The sequence below is a fragment of the Pseudonaja textilis genome, chromosome 17, assembly GCF_049901715.1.
Source record: "Pseudonaja textilis isolate UNSWEBS1 chromosome 17, rPseTex1.2, whole genome shotgun sequence".
NCBI classification, from domain to species: Eukaryota; Metazoa; Chordata; class Lepidosauria; order Squamata; family Elapidae; genus Pseudonaja; species Pseudonaja textilis.
This window is the reverse complement of record NC_142006.1, coordinates 2,453,077-2,473,635: the sequence shown is the minus strand read 5'-3', so window position 1 is coordinate 2,473,635 and position 20,559 is coordinate 2,453,077. Positions and strand designations below refer to the sequence as shown.

At 44.6% G+C, this 20,559-nt stretch overlaps 1 protein-coding gene across 1 annotated transcript in view; it reads left to right on the top strand.

Annotated features, from left to right (window-relative positions):
* DENND1A (DENN domain containing 1A) overlaps positions 1-20,559 on the top strand; it is a 189,429-nt gene that overhangs the window by 53,922 nt on the left and 114,948 nt on the right. The window contains 2 exon segments of the mRNA XM_087914391.1: positions 12,170-12,219; positions 14,894-15,013. Of these exon segments, the coding sequence (XP_087770517.1) occupies positions 12,170-12,219; positions 14,894-15,013 (170 nt within the window).

Genomic DNA, 20,559 nt, shown 5'->3' with positions numbered 1-20,559 from the left:
GGGAGGGCAAGTGGGGAGGGGGCTGCTGCATTGTCTAACATCTGCTCTCCTCGTTAGTTTTGTTCTTGGCAATTCTGCACAGACTTTGGAACGGGCGAAGGACCCTCTAATCTTCATTCTGAATATTTATACAAGGGGGGTGGGGGGTGGGGGGGTGAAGAGCCACTAAGCTGTCCTTCACATCCCCCTCCCCACCTCACTCTTTTTCTCTCCCCCCCCCCCACTCTCCTCCCTTCAGATTTCATGCTGTAGAAGCAGAGGGCAACTTTTCCAAAAGCTGAAATCAATGTTTGGGGATGTGTAAAAAGGGGATTTGCATATTATCGGGTACTTTGGAGCAAGAAGGACTCTTGTTTCGGGGATTATCAAGTTGACTTTTATTTATTTATTTTCAATATCCCCTTTTAAGGGAGAAATTAGATGAAGAAAGAGCATAGTTATGTTCACGTAAAACACAAATGTTGTTTCTAACTATAAGTATGTTAATGCAATTAACGGGATTACAAATAAGCCAATATAATTATAAATATGGTAGAATATAGAGAATTATTTTGTTGTCTTGTTACTGTTGCTATCAATATATATGTTACTATTTCTTTTCTTTTCTTTTCCTTTCCTTTCCTTTCCTTTCCTTCCCTTCCTCTCCTCTCCTTTCCTTTCCTTTCCTTTCTCTCCTCTCCTCTCCTCTCCTCTCTCTCCTCTCCTCCTCTCTTTCCTTTCCTTTCCTTTCCTCCCTCTCTCTCTCCTCTCCTCTCCTCTCCTCTCCCTCTCCTCTCCTCTCTTTCCTTCCTTCCATTCCTTTCCTTCCTTTCCTTTCCTTTCCCTTCCCTTCCCCCTTCCCTTCCCTTCCTTCCTTTCCTTTCCTTTCCTTTCCTTTCCTTTCCTTTCTTTCTTTCCTTTCCTTTCCTTTCTCTCTTTCCTCTCCTCTCTCCTCTCCTCTCCTCTCCTCTCCTTCCTTTCCTTTCCTCTTCTCCTTCCTCTCCTCTCCTCTCTTTCCTTTCCTTTCCTTTCCTTTCCTTCCTTTCCTTTCCTTTCCTTTCCTTTCCTTCCTTCCCTTCCTTCCTTTCCTTCCTTCCTTCCCTTTCCTTTCCTTCCCTTCCCTTCCTTCCCTTCCTTCCTTCCTTTCCTTTCCTTTCTTCCTTCCTTCCTTTCCCTTCCCTTCCCTTCCCTTCCCTTCCCTTCCCTTCCCTTCCCCCTTCCTTCCTTCCCTTCTCTTTCCTTTCTTTTTGTAAAATGGCATGTCCGGACAATAGACTGTATTCAAACTACTGATATAAAAATAAAATTAAAAAAACTTTCAACATTGTAGAATCAATACCGATGTAATGAATGATGCTGTACGTTTTGATTATCGTTCAGCAAAGATATTTGTACCCGGATGACACACCGTTCATTTAAAGATGGAATTATTATATTAAAAAAAAAATAAAAAACAAACTTGACATGAGGGAGATAGGTGGCTGATTAAGATTGTGGCGTTCAGTCCCCTGGCTGGGACCAGGATGAAGGGTTATCCATAAATGTTGGTTTAACTATAGAGTGTGTCCGTGGTTTCTAATCAGGGGGATCTTCTAGAACAGGGGTCCCCAACCTGTGGGCCACGTCCTATTCGCAACCGGGTCGCATGAGTGGGTGGCTGGCATAGGCGTGCGCATGCACGAACAGCCCCTCTGTTGTGAACCTCGTGGATGGTCGTGGCCCACACTTGCATGAGTGTTACAAGGGTTCGCAGCCCCACTCGTGCGAGGAACCGGTGCTCACATGCAGTGGTGGGATTCAAATATTTTTACTACCAGTTCTGTGGGCGTGGCTTGGTGGGCGTGGCAGGGGAAGGATACACTGCAAAATCCCCCTTCTCACCCCACCCCACTAACCTGCTTTCCAGCTCCGTTCTCCTGTGCAGGGCAACCAAAGGGGACCCAGCCGATCAGCTGGGACTCAATGGGAGGCGGAGAAGAGATGGGGGCGGGGCCAGGCAGCGGTGGCATTTGCCGGTTCTTGGAACCGCTCACAATTTCTGCTACCGTTCTCCAGAACCGGTCCAAATCTGCTGGTCCATACCCACCTCTGCTCACGTGCCCACACGCACACCCATGTACCTGTCCCCCCACCCTTAAAAAAACCATCCTCCCTCCCTCTCCACCCTCACTTCGGGTCGCCAAACCTGGAAAGGCTGAGGAACCCTTTTGGTAGAAGAATATCTTAACTGTCTTCATGGACGCTAGAAAAATCTGATATTCCAACATATAAAAGGGCGTTCTGCACTTCCTTTAAAAAAAAAAGATGGTTGCAATTGCTGTGGAGGGGAACTTGAGCATAGGGATACGGTCAAGATCAAGGGAGGTACTACTACTAACACTCTGTAAAGCCTTAGTAAGGCCACATCTAGAGTCCTCTGTCCAGTTTTGGTCGTCCCAGTATAAAAAAGAGGTCGAGACTCTAAAAAGAGTGCAGAGAAGAGCAACCAAGAGGATTAGGGGACTGGAGGCTGGTGAAGAGTTGCAGGAACCTGGGCATGGCTGGTCTAGGGAAGAGAAGGACCAGCGTTACAATATTTGAGGGGTTGCCACAGAGAAGAGGACGTTAAGTTATTTTCTAATACACCTGAAGGCCAGAGAAGGAAGAATGGATGGAAACTGATCAAGGAGAGAGAGATTCAACCTGGAAATAAGGAGGAGTTTTCTGACAATGAGAGCAAACAACCCATGGAACAGAAGTTGCCTTCAGAAGTTGTGGGAGCTTCATCCCTGGAAGCTTTCAAGAAGAGACTGGACTCCCATCTGCCAGAAATTGGTATAGGGTCTCCTGCTTGGGCGGGGGGCTGGACTAGATGACCTACAAGGTCCCTTCCAACTCTGGTATTCTATATTCAATGGAACAGAAGTTTCCTTCGGAAGTTGTGGGAGCTTCATCACTTGAGGTGTTCAAAAAAAGACTAGGCTGCCATCTATCAGAAATGGTGTAGGGTCTCCTGCTTGGGCGGGGGGCTGGACTAGATGACCTACAAGGTACCTTCTAAGTCTGTTAATCTAATCTAAACCCAGCTCTTTAAATGTAGGACAGGTGACCCTCGACTTACGACATCAATTTCAGTTGTAAAGCATGATGAGAGGCACCTATCCCACTGGACCCCATTTTGCAACCTGTCGTAAATGTGAATCATTCTCCCATTTATTTATTTTTTGTTTGGCATTGGACACCAGCAAAAAAAAAAAAATTTTTTTTTTGCAGGGCACTGCAAGGTTGGTCATAAATGCAAGCCACTTGCCAAATGGCCACAATGCAGTTATGCGAGGGAAACGTGACGTGAAAATGCTTCACTGGCTTTTTTGAGGCTATTATATAACTTAAAAGCAAGTTGAGAATTACTTGTATATATTTTACGGAGCCTGGAATCCTTAGAGCCGTCGGAATGGCAGAAAACACCATTGCAATGCAACCCATTCAGGTGGGTTTTGCAAGGGAACCCCGGATGGGAAAGTCAGAATGGGATGGCTGACCTTTTCCGTTTTACCTAAAACATGGCGTGTTTTGATCTCGGGTGCTTTGCGAGAAGGGGAAGCGTCTGAATTCTCCATTGCAGGAAAGACAGTAACTGAGTCTTGCGGCAGATACGAAGGCCAACGTGTTAATTGTGACATATGTTTTCTTCTTGGGGAGGTTGGCAGGGGTTGGCACTATTTTGCTTTTTTTTGTTTTTTAACAAGAAAAGTAGCCTGCTTTTCAGAATGGGTTTGATTATATATACATGCAGGAAGAGAGAGAGAAAGAGAGAGAAGGGGAGTGGGGAGAGTGAAAGAGTAAGAGAAAGAGTGATAGAAAAAGAGAGGAGAGAGAGAGAGAGAAAAAAGACAAAGAGAAAGAGAAAGAGAGAGAAAGAGTGAGAGAAATAAAAAGAGGAGAGAGAAAGACAGAAAGAAAGACAGAGAGGAAAGAGAAAGACAGAGAGAAAGTAAGAAAGAGAATGATAGAAATAAAGAGGGGAGAAGAGAGATGAGAGGGAGAAAGAGAGAAAAAAGACAGAAAAAATCAAGACAGAGATAGAGGAGAGAGAAAGAAAGAGGAAGTAAGAAAGAGAGAAAAAGTGATAGACATAAAGAGGGGAGAAGAGAGATGAGAGAGAGAAAAAAAGACAGAAAGAGAGAAAGTCATAGAGATAGAGGGGAGAGAGAAAGACCAAAAGAGGAAGTAAGAAAGAGAGAGATAGAAATAAAGAGAAGGGGAGAAGAGAGATGAGAGGGAGAAAGAGAGAAAAAAGAGAAAGAAAAAAAGACAGAAAGAGAAAGAGAGACATAGAAAGAGAAAGAAGAGAGAGAGGGGGGAGAGAAAAAGAGGAGAGAAAGAAAAAGACAGAGGGAAAGAGAGAGAGAGGAGAGAGAGAGAGAGAGAAGGAGAAAGAGAGAGGTGTGTGTTGTATGTGCGTGTGTGTGTGTGTGTGCTTAATCATTTTGCTTCTTTACGTTTTTGTGCCACGGTGCTGCCAAGGAGGGTTGGGAAGATCTGGCCCGTCCTTTTCTTTGCATGGATTTCCAAGATCGCATCTGCCAGCTCGTGGTGTGTGTGTGTGTGTGTGTGTGTGTGTGTCCCCGTCCGTCCGTCCGTGTCCCAAGAGGAGGGCCACCGAGTGCTGAATTCAAGGCAGAGGCATTATTTCTGCTTTGGCTTGTCTTGTATCGGGGATGAGACCGGGAGCCTTTTCCGCTGAGTCATGCCCAGGGTGGATTGAAAGGACGGCTGGCCTTAGGGGGTAGATTTTGAAGGCACAGGCCCAATTAAATTTAAAAATTCAAGGATGGTCGAAAACCGGTTAATGAACAAGAGTTACACACACACACACACACACACACACACACACACGCGCGCGCGCGCACGCACACACACTACGCACACAGGGAGCGGCTTCAAGTGGGGAAAGTTGCCCGTCTGTGTACCCTTTTGCGAACTGCATTGTTAAAAAAAGCAAAATGTTTTCAAGCTTGTTTGGGGGGGGAAAAAAAACCTGCTCCTAAAAGATTGGCTGGATTGCAGGTAGTCCTCAACTTATGACTGCAAGGGACCCCAGAAAGGAAGTTGCTGAAGGGAGACATTGGTTCAAGTGAGTTTTGCCCCCGCCTCCTTTACGATTTTTCTTGCCACAGTTAGCCATAGCCCTTTAAACTTATATATCACGGTGTTTTTACAGTCCCGTCTAAGCGGTTTCATAGAGTCAGCCTCTTTTCCCCCAACAATCCTGGTTGTCATTTGACCGACCTCGGAAGGATGGAAGGCTGAGTCAACCTTGAGCCGATCAGGATCGAACTGCTGGCAGTGGGCAGAGTTAGCTTGCAATACTGCATTCTAACCACTGTGTCACACAGCAGGTAGGTAGGTAGGTAGGTAGGTAGGTCGGTCGATCGATCGATAGATAGATAGATAGATAGATAGATAGATAGATAGATAATGGCTAGATGGATAGATGATGGCTATATGGATAGATAGATGATGGATAGATAGATGGATAGATGATTGATAGATAGATGATGGATAGATAGAAGAGATAGAAATAGATAGATGACAGATGGATAGATAAATGATTGATAGATGATGGATAGATGATTGGTAGATAGATGATTGATTGATAGATTATAGATAAATAGATGATTGATTGATAGATGACAGATGGATGGATAGATAGGTAGATAGATAGATAGATAGATAGATAGATAGACAGATGATAGATTTTTACCCACCTTGGAAGGATGGAAGGCTGAGTCAACCTTGAGCCTGGTGGGATTTGAACTGCCAAATTGCAGGCAGCTGGCAGGCAGCAGAAGTAGCCTGCAGTACTGTGCTCTAACCACTGCGCCTCCGAGGTTCTTGTTGTTAAGTGAAACGGTGTGATTATTCGGAGAATAGATGGGGTTGGCGGGGCCAGTCAGAGGCGGGATTTGCCGATTCTCTGAACGACTCACAATTTCTGCTACCGGTTCTCCAGAACCTGTCCAAACTTGTTGAACACCACCTCTGCTTTCTGGTGGGAATCCGCACTGTATATCAGACATTAATACAATTGAGCGAGTCCAGAAGTATTTCACAAGAGGAGTACTACACTCCTCTGTTCACAACAGAATACCCTATTATCACCAGGCTTGAAATTTTGGGCTTGGACAACCTTCAACTACACCGCCTATGGTTGGACTTAAGCATAGTACATAAAATTATCTGTAACAATGTCTTAACCGGTGAATGACTATTTTCAGCTTTAACCACAACAACACAAGAGGACGTAACAGATATAAACTTAATCTAAACTGCTCCAAGAAACTACGACTTCAGCAACAGTCTGGTCAACGCCTGGACCTCACTACTTGACTCTGTTGTTACATCCTCAAACCCCCAAAACTTTAACCTCAAACTATCCACTATTGACCTCACCCCATTCCTAAGAGGTCTGTTAAGGGGCACGCATAAGCGCACCATCGTGCCTACTGTCCCTGTCCTATTGTCCCCCGATTGTTCGTACTTATGTCATGTATTTATACTGATGTTTATTCTTATTCCTGTTATATTGTAAGCGTTTGACAAATACAAATAAATAAATAAGTCTCCTCTCTCCATGGCTCGGGAGAGTCCCGAGGGAGCAGCCAGTCTGTCGCCGCGGCTCATTTATTTTGAAAACTTCGGTGCTGGAACCCAGCCCAATCAATGCCTCCGATACGCGTCCGCCCTTCGCGGGATCGATGGGCAGGGATTTCAAAAGGCCCACCTGGGATTCAAATGTCAGCGGTGTTTTGATTATGAAAAGAAGGGGAACCGGAGAAGGGGGCAGCGGGGGGGAGGAGGATCTGGGGGGAGTGAGGAAATGGGGGACAGGGTTAGAACCAGGTGGCAAATATCGGAGGGCCAGGGGTGAGATGGTGGGGCTGGATCCTGGGGGAGAGTAGCTCAGGCTTTGAGCTTCAAGGGCAAGTGGCTGCCTGGTATGGATTTCTCCTTCCCTGTCTCGCATCGCCCAGAGCTCATTAAAATGTTAAAACATGAAACCGCGTGTAAAAAAAAAATAAAAAAAATAAAAATAAACGCAGGCTTTGGCTGGATTCGAGCAAAGGTTAAGAAAGCACAGAGGAAAATAGTTTTTTTTTTTTTCTTTCCCCCATTTGCCGGCCAAAAAAAGGAGAGAGATTCGTTTGGAAGCCAGTTGGAAGCAATCCAGGAACGAAGAAACCTAGAACTTAAGAAGATATTTCCTGACGTTTATCCATCTATGGAATCACTTGCCTCCAGAAGTTGTGGCTTGCTCCCTCACTGGAGGTTTTCAAGAAGAGATTGAACAACCATCTATCAGATAATGGTAGAGGAGAGATAGAGTCTCATTAAAATGGCATTTTGCACCAGTGTGTTTTGGCAAGGATGTTTAAAGAGATAAATCATCTAAATGTTGGAAGTGCCACCAAAATTCCTGGGTCATATGCGGTGGACCTCTTCAAAAGCAAAAAATATATATTGGACCAAAATACATACATGCTTGGGGGAAAAAAATGATAAAACAACATATTGATTTAGAACCAGAGATCTTTCTTTGGGGAAATCCTTCCCGAAGAATATAGTAAGGGAAATGCATATTTAGTTATTCATGTGTTGACTGCTGCCAGAATGGTATTTGCACAAAATTGGAAGGGCGAAGAGATACCTACAGAGGAGAGTGTGATTAGGAAAACACTAGATAGAACGTGCGGAAATGAATAGATTAACATTGGCAATTAAGGAGAAAGAGCAAAGTGAATATTATATGGTATGGGATTTATTCTGTCAGTGGTTAAATAGTAACAGTGGAAGTTAGAAACAGGGGAACAAAATAAAGATGATGTGTTAAAAGAGCTAAGCTAATACGATGATTAATATGTTGAATTCTACTACGTTAATATTGTATAATCAATTAGTATAATTAATAGGTGGATAATTGCTTTGTTGCATATTGCAGAATTAATGTGTAATGAAGGATGTTGTAATTTTGATTATTGTTTAGCAAAGATGTTTGTACCCAGACAACACACTGTTTGATTGAAGAGGGAATGATTGTATTAAAAACGAAACATTTATTTAAAAAGAGGAAGAAATGGTATAGGGTCTCCTGTCTGAGCAGGGGGGTTGTACTAGAAGACCTCCCAAGGTGCCTCCCAACTCTGTTATTCTGAAGTTGCAGAACGGAGAACCTTGCTTGGGCCTGCAGGTCTTCAGCTTTCTGGCTTTCTGTGATAGGAAGATCTGCGGTGTTCATTCTACAATGAAAGAGAAGAAGTAGCATCAATTGAGGTTCTTCTAACTAGGTGTGAACTCTGCACGCTGACTTGGGTTGATTGTTGTGTTGCCCTGTATGGCCACTGAGAACAGCTTCCCATGAGAAATTAGAGCTGGAAGCTCATCACAGAGGCCTGTTCTGACCCAGGCTTCACAAAACCACAAACCCCTTTTTAATAGGCTAATGTGAATTCCTCTCATCACATCCAGCAAAGTCCCCGCAAACAGTCTTTCAAGGGTGAATTCCAACCACAGATTTTATCGGGCTTCAAGAGTTGCCAGGCCAATAGCTTCCAAGCGCTATGGTGTACCAGAAAACACTTGGCAAGGAGTCTCTGAGAGTCACAAACAAATCTTCACACTAATTAAACAAACTAATTGTCTCCATTCCCCTTTCACTCCTCTTTATTTCCTATGGGAGGGGCCATTCAATGTCCACCTGTGCCTTTACTCTCGAGTCAACCCTTGTTCCTTAGCTGTTCCCTTCTCCTGGCAGGTCTGTGCATACGCACACTGGGAACAGGCTCCAGCTGTTCTTCTTCCCCACTGATCTCTGACTCCGAAGGCAGCGGATAACTGTCGGAGGGCCCTGGCCCCATCTCTGCCTTTGACGCAGAGCCCTCGTCTGAGCCTTCCCCAGGCTCCAGGACTGGCCCAGGTTCCTCTCCAACCTCACTGTCTGAGTCTGCCGCTAGCTCCGTTGGCCACTGGCAGGCCACACCTTCTGAGTGGACTGGTTTCAATGGCCTACGAGGTTCTTTTGGCACAAATATGTTGATTTTGCTGCATCCTGGGCAGTTAGAAGTGATCCGATTAGATGAAACCCATGCTGAGCAGATTGACACATGATTCGGACTTCTGTGGTGACCCCTGGGATGTAAGAATAGAACAGAATAACAGAGTTGAAAGGGACCTTGGAGATCTCCTAGTCCAACCCCTGCTTAGATGTCTCAAGTTTTGGACTAGAAGAAGGAAAAACACATTCAAAAGGAAAGATGGAAGCAACCAAATCACTTCCATTTAAGTGTTCCATCAAAAACACCAGGTGGACCTCTTCCTCAATTGAATTCTTTCTTGGCCAAATGTGGTTGGACACACAAGGAATTTGTCTTGGTGTAAATGCTTCCAGTGCACATAAAAGAAAAGATACATTTGTCAGCAGTCAAGAATCCTCGGTACAACACTTAATGATAGTCATAGGATACAATAAGCAGCCAAATTATACTAGGAAACAGTCCATATAAATCGTTACGATACAAGCGACAAAGTTACAGTCGTGCAGTCACAAGTGGGAAGGGATGGGTGATAAGGAGTGATGAGAAGATTAACAGTAATAGTAGTGCAGACTTTGTAAATAGTTGGACAGTGTTGAGGGAATTATTTGTTTAGCAGAGTGATGGCGTTCGGGGAAAAAACTGTCCTTGTGTCTAGTTGTTCCGGTGTGCAGTGCCCTATAGTGTCATTTTGAGGGTAGGAGTTGAAACCATTTATGTCCAGGGTGTGAGGGGTCTGTAGATATTTTCACAGCCCTCTTTTTGACTCGTGCAGGATACAGGTCCTCGATTGAAGGCAGGTTGGTGGTAATTCTTTTTTCTGCAGTCCTAATTCCTCTCTGGAGTCTGTGTCTGTCCTGTTGGGTTGCAGAGCCAAACCAAACAGTCATCGAGGTGCAGATGACAGACTCAATCATTCCTCTGTAGAACTGGATCAGCTATAAAGATAGCAAGGAGGAGAAATTGACTTGAAGAAGACTCCTGTCTTTTTAAGAGACATACTTTTGTATCCGACGTAGTCTATAAGCTCGGTGACACCTCTCAAAACTTCAAGAAAGCTTCAATTCTGCCAGAATCCTCAGTAGCTTTATTTTAAAAGGGTATTAAAAAGACACAATCTTTTTTTTGTGATGTGCTTCGTGTCCGAAACCAGCTCTAAAATAGCTGAAATAGGAAAACGTTGAACGTTTAAAATGCTCTGGAAACTCGGTGTCCGGAGTGCAGAATACATCTTTTCCTGTGCAAAATACATCTTTTCCCCGTTAATAATTGAAATTGTGATCAAATTCCGGGGAGTTTGAGATCCCATTGTCACAAAAGGCCCCGTAATAGATTTGTTTTGCTGGATTCCACGCACTTTGCAAGCGGTAGTAAGCTGTCTAAAACTGCTTCTTGTTTTCCTAAAGAGCAATTATGAACTCTGCAAGGGCCAGTTTTGTTAGGAAACTGCGTTCCTTTCTCCCTTTTTCTTTTTCTTAACTATTTTGTGAAAAACCAGCTCCTTTAAAGTGGCCGGTCTCCCCACCCCCCACCCTGCCTCCAGAACCCCCCACCCCACCTCCACCCGCTGACCTGAGGGGGAGCATTTGACTTTGCAAGGATGAAGGATCGGGGCAGCCCTGATCGAATGGTTTGGGTGGTGGGGTTGCCAGACCGTCAATATGTTTTCAGCTCCATTAAATGGACGATTAGATTGATGTGGCTTGTTTGTTAAATAATGGAGGGAGATTTAAAAATAAATGAAGCATGTAGCATCCTTTCTACGAGCACATAATTTATTATTACTGGTCTGGAAAGGGCTCTCTGTTATGGAGATCAATGAGTAATTCTAGCAAGCGTGCTAAGGTTGGTTTTGGAAAGAAAGGGAGGATGGAAAGGAGGGAGAAGAGGGAGGGAAGGAAGGAAGGAAGGAAGGGGAAGGGATGAGGAAGGAAGGGAAGCGGGGGAGGGAGGGAAGAGAAAAGGCAAGGAAAGGGAGGGAGGAAACTTAACAGAGGGAAGGAAGGAAAGAGAAAGGGAAGGACGGAAGAAATGGAGGGAGGGGAAAGAAGGGGATGGATAGAAGGGAGGGAAGAGAAAGAGATGAGATGAGGGAAGGAGGAAAGAAGGAAGGAAAGTAAGGAAAAGGAGATGGAAGGAAGGAAGGCAAAGGGGAAGGAAGGCAAAGGGGATGACAGGAAGGAAGGAAGGAAAGAAAGAAGGAAGAACAGAGAGGAAGATATGTAGAAAAGTTTCTACACGCTTTCCTTCTAAGGATCCAACTTTGCACAAAATAAAGTGCTTCCTGAGAACACTTTATCTAAAGCTTCAGCTCCTGCAATCTTCTATTTTATTTGTCAAGCATGCGTTTAATATAAGTATAAACATGATTATTAATACGTGAAACCTGTTTAAAGAAAAGTCTTCTTTTTAAAGTGTGGAAGGACCTATCAGCAACGTCTGTTGATCAAACTTCAATTCCACAAACCTCCCTGAAGGGCAATTTCCTTATTTATCCCCTGTTCTGGGCATCTCTGTCTCTTCTCTCTCTCTCTCCTTTCTCTCTCTTTCTTCTCTTTTCTTTTTGCATGGGGAAATTCCTTCCATGCCCAGGTGGCAAGAGGACCAGGCTAGTGAGAGCATCTTTCTGGTTCCTAGGATACGAGGGGGGAGGAGGAGGAGGAGGAGGAGGAGGAGGAGGAGGAGGAGGCCAAAGATCTCACTCGCTGGTCCTGGTGGCGTTACTGGTTGCCATATGGTGGGGTCGGAGAGCCTCCCCGGAGACGAGTTAGCGCTCGGCCAGCCCCATTGCTCCCCCGCACCCTCCCAGGGCTGCCGCAGGGTTCCCCCACAGCCCCCCCCGCTGCTTACCCATGTGTGAATCTTGATTAATTTTTCATTTTTAATGAAGTTTGCTCATGTTTGTTCTTTCGCATGATTGACTGGCGGCCTCTTCTCCTTCCGTGTAATTGATAAAAGCATATTTCTCTTCATCTGTCTCCGAGTTCTGCGGCGCAGAGTTTGCAAGATTGCTGTGTTTCTGCGTGATTAACATGAGATTTATTGGTCCCTTTAGAGGATTAAATTATCTCTGTTCTCCTCTCTCTCTACCCCCCTCCTCCTTTCTCTTCTCTCTGCAGGAAATTCTGCCCACGGTGGCCAAGTTCTGTTTCCCTTTCTACGTGGACAGGTAAGGTTGCATTCCTAAAGACATTGTCAAAAAGGGGAAAGAAATACAATGTAAATAAAATTGTGCTGGATAATAAAGATCAGGTCATTCTTAAGGCTCTTCCTAAACCTGGTTTAAAAGGTTCTCTAGTGGAGCGTTAAGAATTTTTTAAAATTGTATTATGAATGATCTACAGCCAAATCAATTTCCTTTTTTTCCCTCCCTTCCTGTGACATTGTCTTAGAAATTATTTACATTCTGCTTTAACGTTGTGTTAGTTTTTACAACTCTGGGGTTTTTTGTTTTTGCTTTTTGTGGGTGATTCTGCAAAGCAGGTGATTTGCCATGAACTTAGAGTTTGGAATTTGCTCCTTGCAAATCTTATTGCCCAAATGGTCGGTGAATTCTAGTCCATATAACCTCCCTTTCCTCTCTGTCCTTCTCATTGTCAAACTTTTTTTTTTTGCTTCTCTTCCTGATTGTGTGACACTGATGTCTTGCTGCAATGTCTTGTGTCAGAATTGGGTGGGTGGGTGGCTGCAAGGATTGAGGTTAAGTGTCACTATGGGGCAGGTAGAGTCAATAAGAGGGAGACAAGGAGGAATAAATAAATGTTTCCACTGAAGTGTTTTAATTTCTGTGGGAGAGGAGAGGAGAGAATATAGAATGGAGAATAGAATAGAATAGAATAGAATAGAATAAGGAATAGAATGATATAGAAGAGAAGAGAATAAGAGATAGGATAAGATAGGATAGGGTAGGGTAGGGTAGAATAGAATAGAATAGAACAGAACAGAACAGAACAGAACAGAACAGAACAGAATAAGGGATAGAATAGAATAAGGAATAGAATAATATAGAAGAGAAGAGAATAAGGCATAGGATAGGATAGAATAGAATAAGGGATAGAATAGAATAAGGAATAGAATAATATAGAAGAGAAGAGAATAAGAGATATAGAGTAGAATAGAATAGAATAGAATAGAACAGAACAGAACAGAATAAGGGATAGAATAGAATAAGGAATAGAATAATATAGAAGAGAAGAGAATAAGGGATAGGAATAGAATAAGGGATAGAATAGAATAAAATAAGGGATAGAATAGAATAAAATAAGGGAATAGAATAGAATGGAATAAGGGATAGAATAGAATAGAATAAGAGATAGAACAGAACAGAACAGAATAGGGGATAGGAGAGAAGAGAATGGAAGAAAATATAGAATGGAGGATGGAGAACAGAATAGATGAGAATAGAATAGAATAAAAGAGATAATAGAATAAAGGAGAGAAGAGAAGAGAAGAGAATATCCTTAACAGGAATAGGATACGATGGCGTTTGCACCTTCAGTGAGCAGAAGAACATCTGAAGAACTTGAGGAAGACGATCGTTCTTAGAAGAACATCGTGGCCCAAAAGGCTGCTTGGTTTTGGGAAACTTGAGCTGGGTGGGTTTTCTCAGCTTCATCCCGTCACATCTTTGTGGGAGGATATTCAAGAGTTGTGGTGAGGATGATGAACGCGCAGGGGTTGTGTATTGTAGGAAAGAACCGTACCCGGAGACTTCGTGTGGTTGGCTTTCCATTCTTCCTCCAGCAACCCCCACTCCCCTTGGGTGCCTAGTCTTTCGAATCCCCTTCCACTCTTCTATAGGGGGGCAGAGTGGGGGTCTCTCCCGAGGGCTGTAATCTTCCCATGCTGGGGAGAGGGAGGGAAAGGTTTTGGCAAAGCTGCCGAAGACATTAAAACACACATTATGCATTTCCCCCTCCGCACGCCACTCAGGAAACTCCGGCTACAAATAATCGGCTCCTCCCAGGGCATAAAACAAACTGTTATTTAGGAAAGAGGAGTCAAGCTGCTAGGAGTTATATCCTTTACTAATTACAGGGCCCTGCGTATGTACACGGCTTTTATCCAGTAGTAGCTTTCGCTGCTATTCACTCGGCGCTCGCTGCACACTGGAGAGATATATTTTCCCCCCTTTGCGAGAGAGGAGGGGGCCCAACAGTGGCTGGAGAATATTGTTTGCACCGTTGCAAGGGAGTAAATGGAACCGAAAACTTCTGTTGGCTTGGTTTCTAAAATATATGTATATCTTTGAATTGAATAGAATAGAAAAACAGAATAGAATAGAATAGAACAATAGAATAGAATAGAAAAACAGAATCGAATAGAAAAGAAAAATAGAATAGAATAGCAAAACAGAATAAAATAGAACAATAGAATAGAATAGCAAAACAGAATCGAATAGAAAAGAAAAATAGAATGGAATAGAAAAATAGAATAGAATGGAACAATAGAATAGAATAGAATTGAACAATAAAATAGAATAGAAAAACAGAATAGAAAAATAGAATAGAATCAAATAATAGAATAGAATAGAAGAATAGAATAAAAGAATAGAACAGAACAATGGAATAGAATAGGACAGAACAATGGAATAGAATAGAAACCAATAATAGAATAAAATAGAATAGAAAAACAGAATAGAACAGAGTAGAATTATTTTTAAAAAAAATTGGCACCAAGGGAATACAGGTCGTCCTCCACAAGTCTTCAACCTGGGGATTTCTGGGATGTGAATTTCACAAGTCTTCAAGTCGCCAAGGTTGGACAGCCTCTGGTTTAGAGACTTTGCAAGGTTGAAGGTGTCAGGCTCTTTTCATTGACACCTTTCTTCTTTTCACTTCCAGCCTCACGGTGGGCCAGGTGGGCCAGAACTTCACCTTTGTCCTCACGGATATCGACAGCAAACAGAGGTTCGGCTTCTGCCGTTTGTCCTCAGGGGCCAAGACCTGCTTCTGTATCTTAAGGTAAGCCAGAGTTTGCTCTTCCTCCTGCCTCTAGGAAGCCAGGTGGCTGTTCTGCTTTGGTGACCTAGAATCTTAGAACATTGGAGGTCTTCTAGTCCAACCCCCTAATCAAGGTAGGAGATCTTGTTGAATCCCGGACAAATGGTCGTCCCATCTGTCAAGACAACCCCTTGGTCTATCTTTTCCTTTAGAAGTCACTGCACTCCTGGAGACTCTAGTCACACCAGAAACTTTCTCTCAGAGTTGATCTCCCTGGCTTCCTAACCATCATTGTGTTCCTAACAGAAGAACAGAGTCCGGTAGCTTCCCTCGGGCCTCTGGGAGGGCAAAAACGGCCTCCCCCGGGCTCCAGAGGCCCACCAGAGGCCCGTTTCCAGACTTCCGGAACTTACGGGAGAGCCGTTTTTCACCATCGCCAGAGCCTCTTCACAAACCCTGCGCTTACCCGCATCTGAAACAGGCAGCGTGGAGACTCCTGAAACAGGTTGGGTGGAGTGAGCGGGGCCAGCCGGTCAGTTTGGTGAACCAGATGTAAATTTAACATCCGAACCAGTTTGAACCGGCTGAATCCCACCCCTGGGGTTGCCCAGTCTTCTTCTTCAAGACCTCCAGCGTTGGAGCACCCTCAACTTCTAGAGACAAGTCATTAATTGTTGTAACTGTCAGGAAATTTCTCCTTAGTTCAAGGTGGTTCCTCTCCTTGATGAGTTTCCATCCGTCGCTTCTTCTTCCTCTGTGTCCTGCCCCTGTTGGAATCTGATTCTGAGGGGGAGGTTGAGCAGCTGACAGGGAGTGGGGATGTGGCTCCGGTGGCTGTGGAGGAAACGGGGAAAGGGCACAGTCTGGCTGGACATTCAGAGGAAGACCCAGGCCCAGCCCCTCTTCATCCTAGGGCACTGCAGGGAGGAACGGATAAGGGAGTAACATGGGTTACGGGGGAGAAAAAGGCCCTGATTCCCTTCATTAGCTGCAGCTGGGAAGACAGGATCAAAAGGGTGTTTGCGCACAGAACCTTGCTGGAAGCAAAGCGTGAATTATATTTGTTTATCAAGGTATATCTGGTTTCTGGCGTCCTCCCAACTTTGTGTGTTTCGTTATCTTTTGACTTCTGCAATTCCTTATCCTGCCCTGTCTCGTTAATTGCTGCAGCTTGTGGTTTGTGTTGGTTTTTATTTATAATTTATATGTACTTTGAGTTTGGACTGAATTTCTTCCCTTTAAAAACTGTTCTTGGGAGAGCTTTTTGCTCCAGCCGAATGATAACTGGACATTGGGGGCCAAGTTGGAGGAATTAAAGGGACTTTACCTACTTTGGGGACTTTGTTGCTTTTTGTGCCACGCCCCTTTGGGTCATCACACTCTGCCTTCAGATACTTTGGAGAACAGACTGACTCCCTCTTCTATGTGGCAGCCCCTCAAATATTGGAAAGACTGCTATCATATCGCCCCGGTCCTTCTTTTCACTAGACTAGACCTACCCAATTCCAGCAACCGTTCTTCGTATGTTTTAATCCCCCAGTCCCCTGATCATCTTGTTTTTTTAAATATCATGGCAACCCCAAACTGGATGCCATATTCCAGGGATCTTGCTTCCTAGCAGAGCCTGGACTGCCATCGTTTGCCGGTGCGATTTTTTGTAATGCAGCCACCTCCCTCCAATTAATGTTCCTCTTCCCTCCAAGGTCCATCTTAACGAGTCTCGAAAGTCTTTCTGCGGCTCGATTATACGGTGCGCGGATGACTTTCCTTCCGTGCTGGAGAAGGCCATGCCTCTCCTTTCCGAGCAGCAGAGGGCACGGGAGAGCCCCAAGCAGACATAAAACTCAGGGGTTGGAGAGCTGCACTTGTGAAATCTCCCTTTCTAATACCTGAACGTCTTCCTTCCTTCTTCGGGTGATTTCCGCCGCCGCCGAGTTAATTTAAAGAAATGGTCTGCTGGCAATTTGCTTTGGAAATACCCGGAGCTCTGCGCTCTCTGAAATCCAGGGCCGAATATGAAGTCCACCTCGCTGGCCATTAAAACTGTGGCTTATCCTGAGCATTTTGACCCAGGAGAACTTACAAGAGTAACTAACTTACTCCTCGACTTACGACTACAATTGGAATCCCGGGATTTTAATGCGTTCTGCAGTGCAGGAAGCTTTCTTTTCTGCAAGTGGTTGCTAGTGGTTGAAATGGGGAATCAACGTCCCTTCCTACAGGCCATCCTTGACTTACGACCGCAAATGGCAGCAGAATTTTCCAGTGCTAAGAAAGACGGTGATTATATAAGTGAGACTCGCTTTGATTTTACAAGCTTTCTTGCCACATGGCAAGAAACAAGTTTTCTTTGTTAAGCGAATCACTGCAGTTCTGAAGTGAATCATCATGCAGTCGTTAAATGAATCCCCATTGTCGGAAGCCAGCTGGAAAGATTGCAAATGGAGAACCTCTTGAGCCCGGGAATCCTGCAACCATCATAAACACAGGCCAGTGGCCGCGCACCCAAATTTCAATCGTGGGACCATGAGGTTGCTGTGACAGTCATAAGTGCGAGGACCAGTCCTGGGTCTCTTTTTCAGTGCTGTCGTTGGATGCTGAACAAGGTGAAGAATATCTTTAGTTTACACTTCTGAAATGCAAAGAATGAAATGGCTCACAGCCATTATGAAGATCCAGGAATTCCAAACCAGATCACAACCCAAAGGTGGAATCCGGCCAAGGAGAGAGCTGGCTGCAACCAGGACGTCCAACGTAGATGGAAAGCCAATTGATCAGAATAGATTTGGAAGAGACCTTGGAGGTCTTCTAGTCCAGTGGTCACCAACCAATGGGCCGGGGTCCATGAGAAAATTTTGGTGGTCAGCAGAAAAATGTCCGTCCCCCCAAAGCAATTAATCCAGGCTGCGCAGGAGCACAAGGCTGCACCGCCCACATGGCCCATGGGAACCCAAGGCTTGCGTCGCTTGCATTGCGAACAGCACGATGTAGTGAGGGCAGAGGGGGAGAAAGGGCGGAGGGGAGGAACTTGCCCCACTCAACCCACGCGCCTGGCCTGGCCACCGGGCTGCTTCTTCCCGCTTCTTTCTTCTTCTGCTTTTGGCTGCAGGCAAGAAAAGCAGCCAAAGTCTTCCTTTCTCTCCCCAAAACTCTGCCAGAAATGAGTCTTTGGGACCCTGCAAGGCCTCCTGCTCCAAGAGGCTGCACCAGCAGAGACTCATTTCTGGCGGCGTTTGGGGGAGAGAAAGAAAGACTTCTGCTGCTTCTGCTGTTTTCCTTGCATGGAGCCAAAAGTCTCTCCCTTTCTCTCTCTCTTTCCCCTGAGAACGGAGCTGGAGACAGTATCCTGCGATCCCAAATAAAGAATGATCGATCGGTAGGAAAATGGGATGGGAAACTTTCCTGCAGACTTTTTTGGGGGGATTTTCCCAGGGGATTTAAAATTATGGAGTTTGGTGGTCCCTGAGGTCCAAAAGGTTGGCGACCCCTGATCTAGTCCAACTGAGTCATGCCAGAGACCTCTTACGCTTTTTTGGGGAGACAACGTGACTAGATTAGTAGACCGAGGACATGATCTGGATGTAGCATATCTTGAATTCATTTCAGGCATTTGATAATTATCAATCAGAATAGAGCTGGAAGGGCTGTTGGAGGTCTTCTACTCCACCCCCCCTGCTCAAAGAAGGAGGGCCTATGCCAAATTTACAATAGAATAGAATTCTCTGATTGGACACACGAGGAATTTGTCTCCGGTGCATAGGTGCTCAGTGTACATAAAGAAAAAATAAAGTACATCCTTCAAGAATCATAAGATAACAACATTTAGCTGTTGTTATAGGTTACTAATAAGCAATCAAATCCTACATAGGTTACTAATACGCAATCAGAACATACTAGTAAAACAAATAAAACAATATAAATCGTAAAGGTATAAGCAACATGGTTATAGTCATAAATGGGAAGAGATAGGTAATATAGGAAGGATGAGAAGAATAATAGTACTACTAATATAGTCGTAGAAAGTTTGACTGTCAACTCATAAAATATTTCTATGGTCCACAGAGTCAGCTATACCCAGGCAGTTCCTTTTGAAGTTTTGGAAGTTTGGCTCGAGACTCGTGATTTAAATGGGGGTAACCTCCGGAATCCTGACATTGACAGGGTTGTGGGAGTTAGTTCTTTAGCAGAGGGATGTGCAGGGTCTTCGTTATCCGTAGCCTCATCTCCCTTCAACGCCTCTTGTGGTCGCTATAATGAAGCCACCTAGGTTCCCAGCCTGTGCCCGCTCCCTGAAATAAAAAACTGCCTTGTGTTTTTATTTTATCTTTGGAATTATTTCCTTTCTTCTTCTTCTTCTTCTTCTTCTTCTTCTTCTTCTTCTTCTTCTTCTTCTTCTTCTTCTTCTTCTTCTTCTTCTTCTTCTTCTTCTTCTTCTTCTTCTTCTTCTTCTTCTTCTTCTTCTTCTTCTTCTTCTTCTTCTTCTTCTTCTTCTTCTTCTTCTTCTTCTCCTCCCCTCCTCCTCCTTCCTCCCCTCCTCCCCCCTTCCACTCTTTCTTCTTCTTCTTCTTCTTCTTCTTCTTCTTCTTCTTCTTCTTCTTCTTCTTCTTCTTCCTCCTCCTCCCCTCCTCCTCTCCTCTCTCCCTCCTCCTCCTCCTCCTCCTCCTCCTCCTCCTCCTCCTCCTCCTCCTCCTCCTCCTCCTCCTTCTTCTTCTTCTTCTTCTTCTTCTTCTTCTCCTTCTCCTCCTCCTCCTCCTTCTTCTCTTCTTCTTCTTCTCCTTCTTCTCCTCCTCCTCCTCCTCCTCCTCCTCCTCCTCTTCTTCTTCTTCTTCTTCTTCTTCTTCTTCTTCTTCTTCTCCCCCTCCTCCTCCTCCTCCCTCCTCCTCCTTCCACTCTTTCTTCTTCTTCTTCTTCTTCTTCTTCTTCTTCTTCTTCTTCTTCTTCTTCTTCTTCTTCTTCTTCTTCTTCTTCTTCTTCTTCTCCTCCTCCTCCTCTCCTTCTCCTTCTCCTCCTCCTCCTCCTCCTCCTCCTCCTCCTCCTCCTTCTCCTCCTTCTTTTTCTTCTTTTTCTTCAAAACAGCAGTCAGGCATTGATAGTAACTGGAGCACCCGTTTGTTTGGAGAGAAAAAAAACGAAGCCAAACGAGAGAGCGTTCTTTGCAAGGGAACTTCAAACTACGGCCCATTTCGTTTTGATTACGCTCCCTGGAAGAAACGGTGCTTGAGAAAAATACACAGCTCTGCGATGTTGTGAGACTGCAAAGCCGTAAAGGGCAGCCAGGCTGCAGCGTTTAAATATTGATGCCGACTTGGGCGGGGGGGGGGAACCGTACAATCATGTGTAAGATCAGTTAAAGGGAATAAACGCTCCGGAATAAATATTTGAAGGTGCTTTTCTCGTGGAGCTGGGCTGGCTGAATCCCTGCAAGGGAAAAAAAAAAATCAAGGCTGGGTTTAAAAATGACATACAGGCCATCTTCGACTTATGACAATTTGTATAGTGACCGAAGTTACAGTGGCACTGGAAAAAAGACACTTACGACCTCCTTTTAAGTCACTTTACTTTATTGA